The sequence below is a fragment of the Ovis canadensis genome, chromosome 5 (genome assembly GCF_042477335.2).
Source record: "Ovis canadensis isolate MfBH-ARS-UI-01 breed Bighorn chromosome 5, ARS-UI_OviCan_v2, whole genome shotgun sequence".
NCBI lineage: Eukaryota > Metazoa > Chordata > Mammalia > Artiodactyla > Bovidae > Ovis > Ovis canadensis.
Genome location: NC_091249.1, coordinates 30,022,968 through 30,037,061, shown reverse-complemented (window position 1 = coordinate 30,037,061; position 14,094 = coordinate 30,022,968). Strand labels below are relative to the sequence as shown.

Here is a 14,094-nt window from a genome sequence, read left to right as displayed (position 1 = left end):
CACTCCAGGGGCCCCCCTCTCCCCTCCAGGTGCTGTGCAAGGTCGTCGCCGGTGTACTGCATTACCTCTACTTGGCCGCCTTCACCTGGATGTTCCTCGAAGGGCTGCACCTCTTCCTCACTGTCAGGAACCTCAGGGTGGCCAACTACACCAGCGCAGGCAGATTCAAGAAGAGGTTCATGTACCCTGTAGGCTACGGGGTCCCAGCAGTGATTGTGGCTGTGTCTGCAGCGATCAACCCCCAAGGATATGGCACCACTAAGCAGTGAGTCCGGTGCTGAAAATGTGCTGTTGGGGACGTGGGTACACACCTGTCTCCGTGGGAAACAGAGGGTGGAAGGAAGGGTTGAGTAGGTCATGACTCAGGTTGAAAACAAAGATGCTGAACATTTATTTCTCCAGCCCCTGGGGCGAAGTGTTTCATATACCATTTCTCATGTCTATCAAAACATCCCGAGAGGAAAGTGCTCCAATTGTTCCCATTTTGTATACTACGCAAACTGAGGCTTAGAGAAAAAAGGTGAACGACTAGGGTAAAGTAACACAGACAGTAAACTGGAAGGAGCATGAATTTTTATTTTTATATAAATGTCTATATTTATAAATGTCACATATTTATAGATCTTTACTACTTCTATTCCCGAAAGTAATAACTGGTTTTATAAAAAATAATATTCTAATAAAGAACCTCTGCAATACCACTAAGCCCAGTATATTAGTCAGTCATGTGCAACTATGCACCCCCATGGACTGTGGCCCACTAGGCTACTCTGTCCATGGAATTTTCCAGGCAAGAATACTGGAGGGGATTCCCATTTGCTACTCCGAAGTATCTTCCCAACCTAGAGTTTGAACCCGTGTCTCCTGCTTTGGCAGGTGGATTCTTTACCAACTGCACCACTTGAGAAGCCTTTATATATGTATAAATATACATATAAATATATATTTTATAAAAATGGGATCATGATAAAGATACTGCATGTAATTTGTTTATTCCCTTAATACTCTCCAGGCCAGAATACTGGAGTGGGTAGCCTTTCCCTTCTCCAGGAGATCTTCCCAACCCAGGGATCAAACCCAGGCCTCCCACATTGCAGGCAGATTCTTTACCAGCTGAACCACAAGGGAAACCCAAGAACACTTGAGTGGGTTGCCTAACCTTTCTCCAGTGGATCTTCCTGACTTAGGAATTGAACCAGGGTCTCCTGCATTGCAGGTGGATTCTTTACCAATTGAGCTATCAGGGAAACCCAATATACATTTTATACATATAAATATACATTTTTTTATAAAAATGGGATCATGATAAAGGTTCTGCATGTAATTTGTTTATTCCCTTAATAATATGTAGTGGACTTTTTCTACATCAATAATACAGATATACATCATCATTTAATGTGGTACATTGTATATTCTTACCAACTTTTTAAAATTAACCTCTAAGTGATAGACATTTGAAATTCTTTACAAATCTTTGCTGTCATAACCAAATGCTTCCATAAACTTCAAGGATCATGAATTCTAGACTTGATTACCTGGTTCCAAATTCAAGGTTCCTCACTTACTAGCCTGGTGACTCTGAGGACAGTTAAATTCGTTCCTAGGTTTTCTCACCTGTGAAAGAAAGACAGTAATACTCTCTACTTCCAAGTATTAGGATGGTGCCTGGCACAAGTAAATGCTATATGCATGCTCAGCCGCTTCAGTTGTATCCAGCTCTTTGTGACCCTATAGACTGTAGCCCACCAGGCTCCTCTGTCCATGGGTTTCTCTAGAATACTGGAGTGGGCTGCCATACCCTTCTCCAGGGGCTCTTCCCCACCCAGGGATTGGACCCACATTTCCTGCATCTCCTTGCATAGAAGATGGATTCTTTACCAGTGAGCCACTGGGAAACCCAAAAAGTCCTATATGAATATTATCTGTTGCAGGTCACTTATTGTATTCCATTACCTTTTTAAATGCTGCCACTGTTGCTTTCTGTTTTTCAGTTGCTGGATCAACCTAGAGAACGGATTTATCTTCAGTTTCTTAGGACCCATATCAGCAGTCATCTTGGTAGGTTTATAGTGTATGTGTGTATCTGTCTCTGGTGCCATGTGTGTATAGAGTATGTGTGTGTGGTATGTAGTATTCAACTTAATTTGAAGATCAAAAGAGGTACTATTTTTTATTTTTCATTGCAGTATAGCTGATTTACAATGTTGTGTTAGTTTCGGGTGTACAGTAAAAAGATTCAGCCACATATATATATATATATATATATATATATATATATATATATGTGTGTGTGTGTGTGTGTGAAAAGAATCTGGAAAAGTATATATATATGGATACTTTTATATATATAAAAGAATATATATATTTCTGATTCTTTTTCATTATAGGTTATATAAAAGAATTGAATATAGTTCCCTATGCTATACAGTAGGTCATTATTGTTTACCTGTTCATATATAGTCATGTGTATATGTTAATTCCAACCTCCTAATTCATCCTTCTCCCCACTTTCCCTTTGGTAACCATAGTTTGTTTTCTGTTTGTCGGTCTATTTCTCTTTTGTATTTGAATTCATTTGTGTATTGTTTTCAGATCTCACATATGAGCAGGAGCATATGATATTTGTCTTTCTCTGACTTAACTTCACTTAGTATGATAATCTCTGGTTGTAACCATGTTGCTGCAAATGGCATCTTTCACTCTTTTCATGACTGATTAAGATCCCATTGTGTATATGTACCACATCTTTACCCATTCCTCTGCTGATGGACATTTAGGTTGCTTCCATGTCTTGGATCCTATAAACAGAGCTGCAGTGAACATTGGGGAGCATGTATCTTTTCAAAGTATGGCTTTCTCTGGATACATGCTCAGGAGTGGGACTGCTGAATCATATAGTAGTTCTAGTTTTACTCTTTTAAAGAATCTCTGTACTGATCTCCATCCCGGTTTTACAAATTTACATTCCTACCAATAATGTAGGAGGGCAAACTAGGTACTATTTTAACATTCATTTGTTTCCCTTTGATAGCAGATGTTTGAGCATATTTATTTATTTAAAATTTTTTGAGCATATTTTTGCCACCAAAAAGTCTACAAACAATAAATGCTGCAGAGGGTGTGGAGAAAAGGGAACACTTTTACACTGTTGGTAGGAATGCAAACTAGCACAGCCACTGTGGAGAACAGTGTGAAGACTCCTCAAAAAACTGGAGATAGAACTGCCATACAACCCAGCAATCCCACTGCTGGGCATACACACCGAGGAAACCAGAGTCCAAAGAGACACATGTACCCCAATGTTCATTGCAGCGCTGTTTACAATTGCTCGGACATGGAAGCAACCTAGATGTCCGTCAGCAGACAAATGGATAAGGACGTTGTGATACATATACACAATGGAATATTACTCAGCTATAAAAAAGAATGCATTTGAGTCAGTTGTAATAAGTGGATGAAACTGGAGCCTATTATGCAGAGTGAAGTAAGTCAGAAAGAAAAGCACCAATACAGTATATTAACACATATATATGGAATTTAGAAAGACAGTAATGACAACCCTACAAGACAACAAAAGAGACACAGATGTAAAGAACAGACGTTTTGGGCTATGTGGGAGAAGGCAAGGGTGGGATCATTTGAGAGAACAGCATTGAAACATGTATATTACCACATGTAGAACAGATGACCAGTGCAGGCGTGATGCATGAAGCAGGGCACTCAAAGCCAGTGCTCTGGGACAACTCAGAGGGATGGTGTGGGGAGGGAGCTGGGAGGGGGCTTCAGGATGGGGGGACACATGTGCACCCATGGCTGATTCATGTTGATGTATGGCAAAAACCACCACAATATTGTAAAGTAATTAGCCTCCAATTAAAATAAATAAAATGTTTAATGATAAAAATAAAAATCAAAAGAAGGAAAAAAAAACCTTGAGCATATTTAAATGCTGATGAATAGAGACGAAATCATCCTTGTATCACTAATATCTAGCATGCCATATATACTTAATCTATATTTGTTGAATAAACAAATGAGTGGATGTGTAAAAATATAATTGTGACTATGATAAAATTCTGTGATTTGGAAGTTATTTCACCAAGTGTTCTTAAATCTTCTTCAGTTTGTTCAACTCTTAGTATATAGTCTGATGATTAGTCAGTTTAGGCTAAAGTGTGTTACAGTGACAAAGAATTCCCAACGTCTCAATGGCTCGACAGAGCAAATATGTTTTTGTGTGCTATTTTTGCAAAGTCCAGTGTGGATCAAGAGGCTCTTCCCCATGTGAGATTCAGCTTTACTTTTTTTATGACTGTGCTGGGTCTTCGTTGCTTTGTGCAGGCTTTCACTAGTTGTGGTGAGTGGGGGCTACTCTTTCTTCGGTGCTCACGTTTCTCACTGAGGTGGCTTCTCTTGTTGTGGAGCACAGGCTCTAGGCATGAGGGCTTCAGAAGTTGCAGCACATGGACTCAATAGTTCTCGCACATGAACTTAGTTGCTCCAAGGCATGTGGGATCTTCCCAGACCAGGGATTGAACTCGTATCTCCTGCATTGGTAGGCAGATTGTTAGCCCCTGTGGCACCAGGGGAGTCCTCAGCTTTTTTTTTAATGATTCTATTATTTTGACACATGACCTCACTGGTTGTTGCTGGAGGGGAAGACAGTTGAAGACTGTGTAGGATTCAGGCATATGTCACTGCAACCAACATCTCATCCACTAGAATTCAGCCACATGCCCCAGACTATCTGAAATGAGCCTGGAAAATATCTGCCCATGGCCCATGTGTGCAAGGAAAGGCATTGGTGGAGATACCACACTGCATTGTGTTTGTGCCACCTGACCACCCATGCATGTTCTTTTGTGGGCTTTCAGGAGCTCCTTGGTGATATTGTTCAAGTATCCCCAGTCTACTCCAAAGGAATTTCAATATATTCTCTTTTCTAACTATTTGGCTGTGCTATGAGGCATGTGGGATCCTAGTTTCTGATGAGGGATGGAACCTGCATTCCCGCATTGGAAGCATGGAGTCTTAACCACTGGACCACCAGGGAAGTCCCCAAGTTTCAACATATTCTAACTATAAAATCTCATACTTTTTCCCATGATCTTCAGTGCTTTCTAGTTTGACTCTCTATTTTTTCCCTTAGGGGATACTTGCCTTGCGATGTTGCACAGCAAAGTGCATCAGCTACAGCCTGTACCATGTTAGTCACTCAGTCATGTCCAACTCTTTGCGACTCCATGGGCCATGGCCCACTAGGCTCTTCTGTCCATGGAATTCTCCAGGCAAGATCACTAGAGTGGGTTAGCATTCCTTTCTCCAAGGAATCTTCCTGACCCAGGGAGCAAACCCTGGTTTCCCGCACTGCAGGCAGATTCTTTACTTTCTGAGCCATCACATATATCCCCTCTCTCATGGCCCTCCTTCCCACTGACCCCCATCTCACCCCTCTAGGTCATCATAGAACACCCAGCGAGGTCCCACTAGCTATCTGTAGCTATCTACACATGGCCTCTTTACACATGGCAGTACACATACGTCAGAGAAAACCATTAAAAAATTGAAATGATAATTCTCAGAATGGGAGAAAATAATGGCAAACAAAGCAACTTACAAGGAATGAATCTCCAAAATATACAAACCTCTCATAAAACTCAGTATGAGAAGAAACACACCCAATCAAAAAATGGGCAGAAGACCTACGCAGACATTTCTCCAAAGAAGACACACAGATGGCCAAGAGACACATGAAAAGGTGCTGAACATCATGAACTATCAGAGAAATGCAGATCAAAACTACAGTGAGTAGTTCACCTCACACGGGTCAGAATGGCCATCATTAAAAGAAAATTTGACTTTGTATGTTGGTCCACAGTTAGTATCTTTTTTTTCTTTCAGATAAACTTAATCTTTTATTCAATAACCCTGTGGATTTTGAGGGACCGACTCTCTTCCCTCAATAAAGATGTGTCCAAGATACAAAACACAAGGTAAAATGGGTTTAGACAGTTTAATGGGCTTAGCGTAGGTTGTAGTTCTAAAGGATTGCTTTTTCAAGCATGCATGCATGCTCAGTTACTAAATGGTGCCCACCGCTTTGTGACCTCATGGACAGTAGCCCACCAGGCTCCTCTATCCATGGGATTTCCCAGACAAGAATACTGGAGTGGGTTGCTATTTCCTCCTCCAGGGAATCTTTCTGACACAACAATCAAACCCATGTCGCCTGCATTGGCAGGCAGATTGTTTACCTACTGAGGCATCTGGGAAGCCCCTAAACAGTCATCTGTAAAGAGTTGCCTACCATGTTAGCCTGCTGCTGCTGCTGCTAAGTCGCTTCAGTCGTGTCCGACTCTGTGTGACCCCATAGATGGCAGCCCACCAGGCTCCCCCATCCCTGGGATTCTCCAGGCAAGAACACTGGAGTGGGTTGCCATGTTAGGAACTACTGTCAAATGAGAATCACCCGTAAAATCATATATATGTGAAACTTTGAAATTAATGAGAAGATTCAGAGAACCAGAAAGTAGAATTGATGTTGCCAAGGGCTAAGGGTAGGAAGGAATGGGTATTTATTGTTTTTTGGATACAGAGGTTCAGTTCTTCAGGGTGAAAAAAAGCTCAGTAGAAAGATAGTATTGATGGTAGTACAACAATGTGAATGTATTTAATGCTTCTGAACTGCGTGCTCAAATATAGTTGTAGTAAATTTTGTGTTATGTGTTTTTGCCACATTAAAAAAATATAATGGTAAAATACCTTTCCTTGAGGAGGAAATGGCAACCCACTTCAGTATTCTTGCCTGGGAAATCCCATGGACACAGGAGCCTGGCGAACTACAGTCCACTGGGTCACAAGAGTCGGACACGACTTAGCGACTAACAATCACCACCACAAAATATCATTCCAATTATAAATATTCATATTAGAGGAAAACACCATGGAATGAACTCATGTTCATCTATTACAGTTTTTACAGTGGAAATGATAGCCATTACTTCCAAATATTGAGCTCACAACCACAGTTTCTCCAAGTCCATCCTGGCTGGAGAAAAGTTCACAAGTAATTAGAACAGTGTCCCAGGTGGCTCAGTGGTAAAGAATCTGCCTGCCAATGCAGGAGACATAGGCTTGATCCCTGGGTTGGGAAGATCCCCTGGAGAAGGAAATGGCAACCTATGGAAACCTACAGTATTCTTGCCTGAATGATTCTATGGACAGAGAGGCCTGGCAGGATACAGTTCATGGGGTCGCAGAGTCAGACACAACTTAGGGACTAAACTACTACAGTTGGAGAGGAAGGCAGATGGGGCCTGAAGACAGGACAACATACTACTCAAGAGAGAAGGTGGTGGGTTGGTGACTGTCCTTCTTGGTGTTAACAGGATGCTGACGTTTAAAGCCATTGCTCAGCTCTTCCTCTTGGGCTGTTCCTGGTGCCTTGGCTTCTTTCTCGCTGAACTGATAAAGGAACCCCTCAGATCCATCCTCGCCTATGCTTTCACCATCACCAATGTCCTGCAGGGAGTCTACATCTTCCTGGTCCACTGCCTCCTCAACCAGCAGGTAATAGAACCCATCCTGTCTTCTTCCCAGCTGCCAACTGGGGTCCTCTCATGCATTTACCTAGCTAGCCCTTCTCTCCCACGTGATGCCCTCCTGCCTGATGGTGTGTTCTCATTTTCCCCAAGCCTACCATTCTCCACTGAGTCCGAGAGTTCAAGCCCCTGTTTGTAGAAGCATTTTTTATGTATCTGTAGGATGAGGTGAGTTCCGCATCCTACCACTCCACCATCTTGATTCCCCTTTGGGAGTTCAAGTCTCCGTTTTCCAATTTTCCAGTTTCCCAACTCATGAATCTGTAATGAGTATTGGATGGTAGCATCCCCGTTCTTCTCAGATCACGAATATGGGGTCTGACAGCAGCAAAACTAAAGTTTGGGGGACAGTGGTTTCCATTTTTTAATATTCAAATTGGATTTTAACGATTATTACTTGCTTGGCTCTGGGGAATCCAGGGGCTGCTTTCTGAACAGTGAAGAAATCAGAAATGGGAAACAGCATAATTAGACATTGAATAATCAACTGTGATTTGCACCGTGGGGAAAATTGTTAGGGGGACATTAAACTACCACATAGGGCTTCCTTAGGCTTGACAGTGAGGGGCTTAATGTGGGTGGGAGACAACCAGCCAAAGAAAGGAAGTAAGGCTGATGTGGAAACCCTGCCAGTCCCAGAACCCAAACAAAGACATGTAGCGAGGGCAGTGCTCTGAGTATAGGAGACTGCGGTGGTAGTGAAGATCCAAGTGCCAGCATTGACTGGACCATATAAGCTTTATAAGTAGTGATTTTACATTGCATTCTGACTCAATAAATAGGCAGATATCTCTAGGTTTCACTCCAATGGAGTTGTATGGATTTCAGAGAGACATGTAGTCAGGTATGAATGTGAAAGTGGTACCATAGAGAAGGCTGATGCTGAAGAATCGATGCTTTCAAACTGTGGTGCAGGAAAAGACTCTTAAGAGTCCTAAGGACAGCAAGGAAATAAAAAACAGTCAATCCTAAAGGAAATCAGCCCTGAATAGTCATTGGAAGGACTTATGCTGGAGCTGAAGCTCCAATCCTTTGGCCACCTGATGGGAAGAGCTGAATCTTTGGAAAAGACCCTGATACTGGGAAAGATTGAAGGAGGGCAGGAGGAGAATGGGGAACAGAGGATGAGATGGTTGGATGGCATCATCGACTCAATGGACATGAGTTTGAGCAAATTCAAGCAGATACTGAATGACAGGGAAGCCTGCTGTGCTGCAGTCCATGGGGTTGCCAAGTGTAGGACAAGACTTAGCAACTGAACAACAACAACATTGAGAGGAGGAAGCAATTCTCAGTAGTTATAGAAAATGCTCATGTTCTTATGGATAATATAAATGCTATGTTATCATTAACATGAATATGAACGGGCTGATCCACAAATAATATCTCTGTAATCACTCATAGGGGTCTCTCTGGTGGCTCAGACACTAAAGAATCTGCCTGCAGTGCAGGAGACCTGGGTATGATCTCTGGGCCGGGAATACCCACTGGAGAAGGGAATGGCTACCCACTCCAGTATTCTGGCCTGGAGAATCCCATAGACAGAGGAGCCTGGCAGTCTACAGTCCATGGGGGTCTCAAACAGTCAGACATGATTGAGCCACTAACACACAATCACTCATAGTTCAGTCTGTTTGATATAGCCTCTATGGGTTATCTGCAAATATAATTGGAAAAATAAATACTATTTCTGGTAGCATTCGTGCATATATCTAGAATGTATTTAAATGCAAGATTTTCATTTACCATCTTTTCCAGGTGAGAGAGGACTATGTAAAGTGGCTTAGAAGTATGAGTAAAAAGACAGAGTCTGACAGCTACATCCTTTCCAGCTCTACCATCCAAACCCATGTGGTAAGATGATTTCCTGTCCCCGTCCATGCTGTTGCCTAATTTGAAATATTCTCTTCTGCTGGCAGTTGGGTCTGCCCCTCACCCAATAGTGTGATGAGACCACACGTTGACTCTTGGTACAGGAACCTGTTCGCATCTCTGTCTCAGCTTACTGTGCAATATCTGACTCAGCATCTCTAGGGTGGGGCAATAGCATACTTACCACATATGATCTGCACAGTGAATGATTTTACTTTTCTGGAATTATTGGTTTCTGAGTCCAAGAGCTTCCCCGGTGGCTCAGTGGTAAAGAACCTATCAAACAATGTAAGAGACACAGGTTTGATCCAGGGTCAGGAAGATCCCCTAGAGAAGGAAATGGCAACCCACTCCAGTATTCTTGCCTGGAAAATCCCATGGACAGAGGAGCCTGGCAGGCTATAGTCCATGGGGTCGCAAAAGAGTAGGACAGGACTTAGCAACTAAATAACAGCAGCAGCAAGCTGAGTCCAAACCTTGGAGTTACAGAAACATCAATGAAACTTTTTCTTGATACGTTATATCATAACTAAGTTATACTAGTTCATGAATTCCACAAAGTTGCCAAACAGATGTTTCACTGCTGGTATGCTCTGAGCCTTAACCATGCCTATGCTTTGTAATCTTTCAAAGAAGCCACAGAACTTGGGACTTGCCAAACATCTTTGGCCAGGATTATTTTTTTCCTGTAGAAAATATCTTTACATTTTGTAGAACATTGGTGTTTTTTATAAAAGACGTAATTTAAGGACTGTTGGCACAGGCAAATAGTACTTGAAGAAACTGATAGACATTACAAAATACTATTCTTCCTTTACTTGATAATGATGAAGGAAAATGAATGAAGGGATAAATAGGATGGATTTAGGTGAGATGTAGGAGTATGACCTTGGTTTCAGTCCTAATTTTGAAATTAACTTTGGTGTGATATTGACATCAGTCTCCTCATGGCTGAGGTAAGTGGGCCAAACTTCATCATCTTATGATTACTTTCATATCTTCAATTTTCTGAGATGCAAAAAACAAAGGTAAGTACATTAAGCCTGGAAGAAAAACACTCAGACTTTCCCTGGGATCCATGCTTCAATATGAACCTCATCTTTTTGTCAAGAAATTCCCAACAAATGATGTTAATAATTACTTCCAGGAATATTTCAGCATTATTTCTCTTTCTGTTTCTCCCATAAATTTGCACATGGAGATGGAAAAATCATCCAATTTAGGGGGGGGGGGGGAAGAAGAAGCAATACTTCAGTCTGAAAATGACAAACAGTTCCATGTCATCCTCCCAACCACCCTGGAGAAAGAATCAGCCGTGTGACTCAAGCACCCAGGAGAACTGCTTCATCCTACAGTAGAATCGCTCACAGAATGTATGCTTTGGTTGAATATTTTGTGTAGTGTTACAGGGCTCTATGCTTTCAATTAAGATATTTTACACAGAGACATGTAGATCTTACACTTGGTAAGTTTGCAAATATATATACATGTATATGCTGATTTTATTTAGTCAGTCTGTTGTCTGTAACTCATTTGTGACCACATGGACTTAGTCCAGCAGGATCCTCTGTCCATGGGATTTCCCAGTCAAGAATACTGGAGTCGGTTGCTATTTTCTTCCCCAGGAATCTTCCCAACCCAGAAATTGAACCCTCTTCCTCCTGCATGTATATCTATTAATTACATCAGCCAAGTCAAGATATGGAGTATTTGCATTACTCCTGAAAGCTCCCACATAAATCCTTTCGATCATTTGTCCCCAGTCTTCCACCCCAGAAACAATTATTCTGACTTCTATAGCAACAGATTAATTCTGTCAATTCTTTAAGTCCATATACATGGAATCATACAGTATGACCTCTTGGTGTCTGCCATGTTTCACTCATCTTGATGATGACTTTGGAATTCATCCATTTCATGCGTATGTTGTCAGTCTCTTCCTTTTGTTGCTGAGTAGCATTTCACACTATTGTATATCACAGTGTGTTTATCCATGCCGCTTTCGATGTATATTTGAGTTATTTCCATTTTTCCACTATAAATAAAGATGGTATGATCGTTTTCATATAATATTTGCGTGTGTGTATATGTGGCCATGTGTTCTCACTTCTGTCAGGTAAATACCTGGAGCTTTCTGTCTCTGAGTCCTATCTGATTGATGTGCCAGGATTCAGATCTTGGTATGTGGTACCTATACTGGTGGCACTGGCATCAGTTGGGAAGCCAGAAATCACACTGTGGGTCTCTCCCTGGATTCACTTGGGTTTAGATCCAGAAATCAGAGTTGTAACAACCCTCTGAATGTCTGTGAGGCACAATGTAATTTGAGACTCATTTCTGCAGGGAGAGAGGAGGGTGGCTATCCAAATGCTATGAGAACATTCTCCATGACTGGCAGTCATTTCATTCCCCCCCTCCCCTTATTTAATCATCTTCTCTTTTTATTCAAAGTAAAATTTCATTTTGCTTTCAAAGGACAAGCTCAAAAGTAATATGATGCCTCAGACATTGGAGAAGAAAAGACAATACTATTTAGACAAGTCAGAGCAGAGCCACTGTGATGAAACTCCACTTCCTATAAGGCTGGCCAGCTGCATTTTCCAGAGACCAGTCACAAGGATAACCTCACATCCTGGCAATGTGGTCAGACACCATCTATGCAAGGGGACCTTGGAAAAGCCCCCAGCAAGTCTGTGCATTCAGGAGACTTCAGGGTCTTCAGGCCTACAGCCCAGTAGGAGAACCTTTCAGGACCATGGACAGCGCAAATGTTTCCAGGATCTTTGCCCAGCTTAGTGTGGGTAAATCCCTGGGCCGTGTTGGTGCCTGATCTCTGCACACCAGCCCTGAGCCCATCCTTGCCCAGTCTTCGGATGGGGCAGAGCTGGAGCCAGGATTGGGTCCTGGAGTATTGCAGTCCATGGGGTCACAGAAAGTCATACCCAACTGAGTGACTGAACAACAACAATGAACAAACAGTTTCTGAATCAGGGCACCCAAGGGCTGGAACAGGAAACCTAAGGAGGTTGGGCTCCTCCCAGGTGTAATGGCCATCCTTGCTTTGTTTGGGGGCATGGCTGGAACTCAAGAGCTTGGGGCTGCAAATCTAAGTTGATACCACTCTTCCCCTAGGGGGCATTTGGGTCAGGGCCATAGGGGTTGGACCAACACCACATACGCTGGTTGTTCTCCTTTCCAAGCACATGAACTCACACACATGCCCATAATGGCAGTTTCTGCCCTGGCCAGAGGCAGAACTGGTGCCTAAGGTAGCTTCATCCCCTCCAAGTGTCCATATGATTGCTGTAAAGGCAGCTGCTGCATTAGCAGGAAGCATCACCAGAGCAGGAGGTCTTGATGTGGGAGCCCAGAGGAGGATGGAAGGTGCACTGGGGCCACCCAGGCCAGCTTTCCAGAGCACCAGGTTGTTTTCAGCTTGCTGCCTCTGTGCTGGATGAGAGAGCAAGAAAGTCTGTGCATCTGCTCTTCAAGAATGGAGTCTAGGGCTTCCCTGGTGGTGCAGTGGTTAAGAATCTGCCTTGCAATGCATGGGACACCAGTTCAATCCCTGGTCTGGAAAGATCCCACAATGCTGTGGGGCATCTGAACTCATGTACCACAACTGAGCCAGCACTCGAGAGCCCAAACCCACAACCCATATCTCCTAAGACCAAGTGAAACCTGAAACCTGCACACCCTCAAGCTTGTTCTCCCCAACAAGAGAAGGCACTGCAATGAGAAGCCATTGAGCCACAATTAGAAAGTAGCTCCTGCTCACCACAACTAGAGGAAGCCCACACCCAGTAATGAAGACCCAGCACAGGCAAAAATAAAAAATAAAATAAAAAAGAATGGAGTCTCAATTTCTTTTAGTGCTTGTTTTATTGAATAAGTTGTTTCTAAGTAAAATGAATTGTTTATTGAATAATTGTTTGTTAAATAATTACAAAATTATAAAGTGTCCCACGCTGTGAGGTGGAAAAATTGCAATGACTCCAGACCTATTTCAGGGCAAAACAATGTTTGCTGGCAAGTCATTTTCCACATCAAATGTTTTTAGAGAATATGTTCCTTCTTAATAATCTAACGTTAAATCTAATTTTTTTAAAATAGCCACAAATTTTTAGGCAACAGATAAGGATGTAACAGGATGCATAAGTGCTAATTAAATTTACATTAAAATGTCTTACATTTGATCTAGCGTTTAGCACAAAATGAAAAAAGGATGTAGCTTACATTAGAATGAGATGTAAAAGCAAGCTGAATAAAATAAGATTTCTACAGAGCTAATTAACGTTAAAAATATAATCTCTTTAAAAACACAAATACCACATGATATCACTTATATGTGAAAGTGTAAAAATTACACAGATGAACTTATTTGGGGAACAGAAACACAGCCACAAACTTAGAGAAGAGATCTGTGATCTCCAAGGGGGACAGAGAAGGGGAGGGATGGATTGGGAGCTTTGGCATCCCTGGTGGCTCACACGGTAAAGAATCTGCCTGCAATGTGGGAGACCTAGGTTAGATCCCCGGTTTGGGAAGATCCCCTGGAGGAGGGCATGGCAACCCACTCCAGTATTCTTGCCTGGGGAATCCCCATAGACAGAAGGTCTGG

The 14,094-nt window shown here is 42.3% G+C and overlaps 1 protein-coding gene across 6 annotated transcripts in view; it reads left to right on the top strand.

Moving 5' to 3' along the window:
* LOC138440987 (adhesion G protein-coupled receptor E3-like) overlaps nucleotides 1–13,334 on the top strand; it is a 59,313-nt gene extending 45,979 nt beyond the window's left edge. For 2 of the 6 annotated variants that reach the window (XM_069591293.1, XM_069591296.1), the window contains 6 exons: nucleotides 30–265; nucleotides 1,992–2,058; nucleotides 5,902–5,993; nucleotides 7,389–7,569; nucleotides 9,360–9,455; nucleotides 11,949–13,334. In XM_069591293.1, coding sequence (XP_069447394.1) covers nucleotides 30–265; nucleotides 1,992–2,058; nucleotides 5,902–5,993; nucleotides 7,389–7,569; nucleotides 9,360–9,455; nucleotides 11,949–12,269 — 993 coding nt within the window. In that variant the 3' untranslated portion in view covers nucleotides 12,270–13,334. Of the gene's footprint in view, nucleotides 1–29; nucleotides 266–1,991; nucleotides 2,059–5,457; nucleotides 5,805–5,901; nucleotides 5,994–7,388; nucleotides 7,570–9,359; nucleotides 9,456–10,674; nucleotides 11,546–11,948 lie in introns of those variants that run through there. The other 4 variants (XM_069591295.1, XM_069591294.1, XR_011257189.1 and 1 more) reach the window with 3 other exon arrangements.
* Nucleotides 13,335–14,094: the final 760 nt, after the last annotated feature.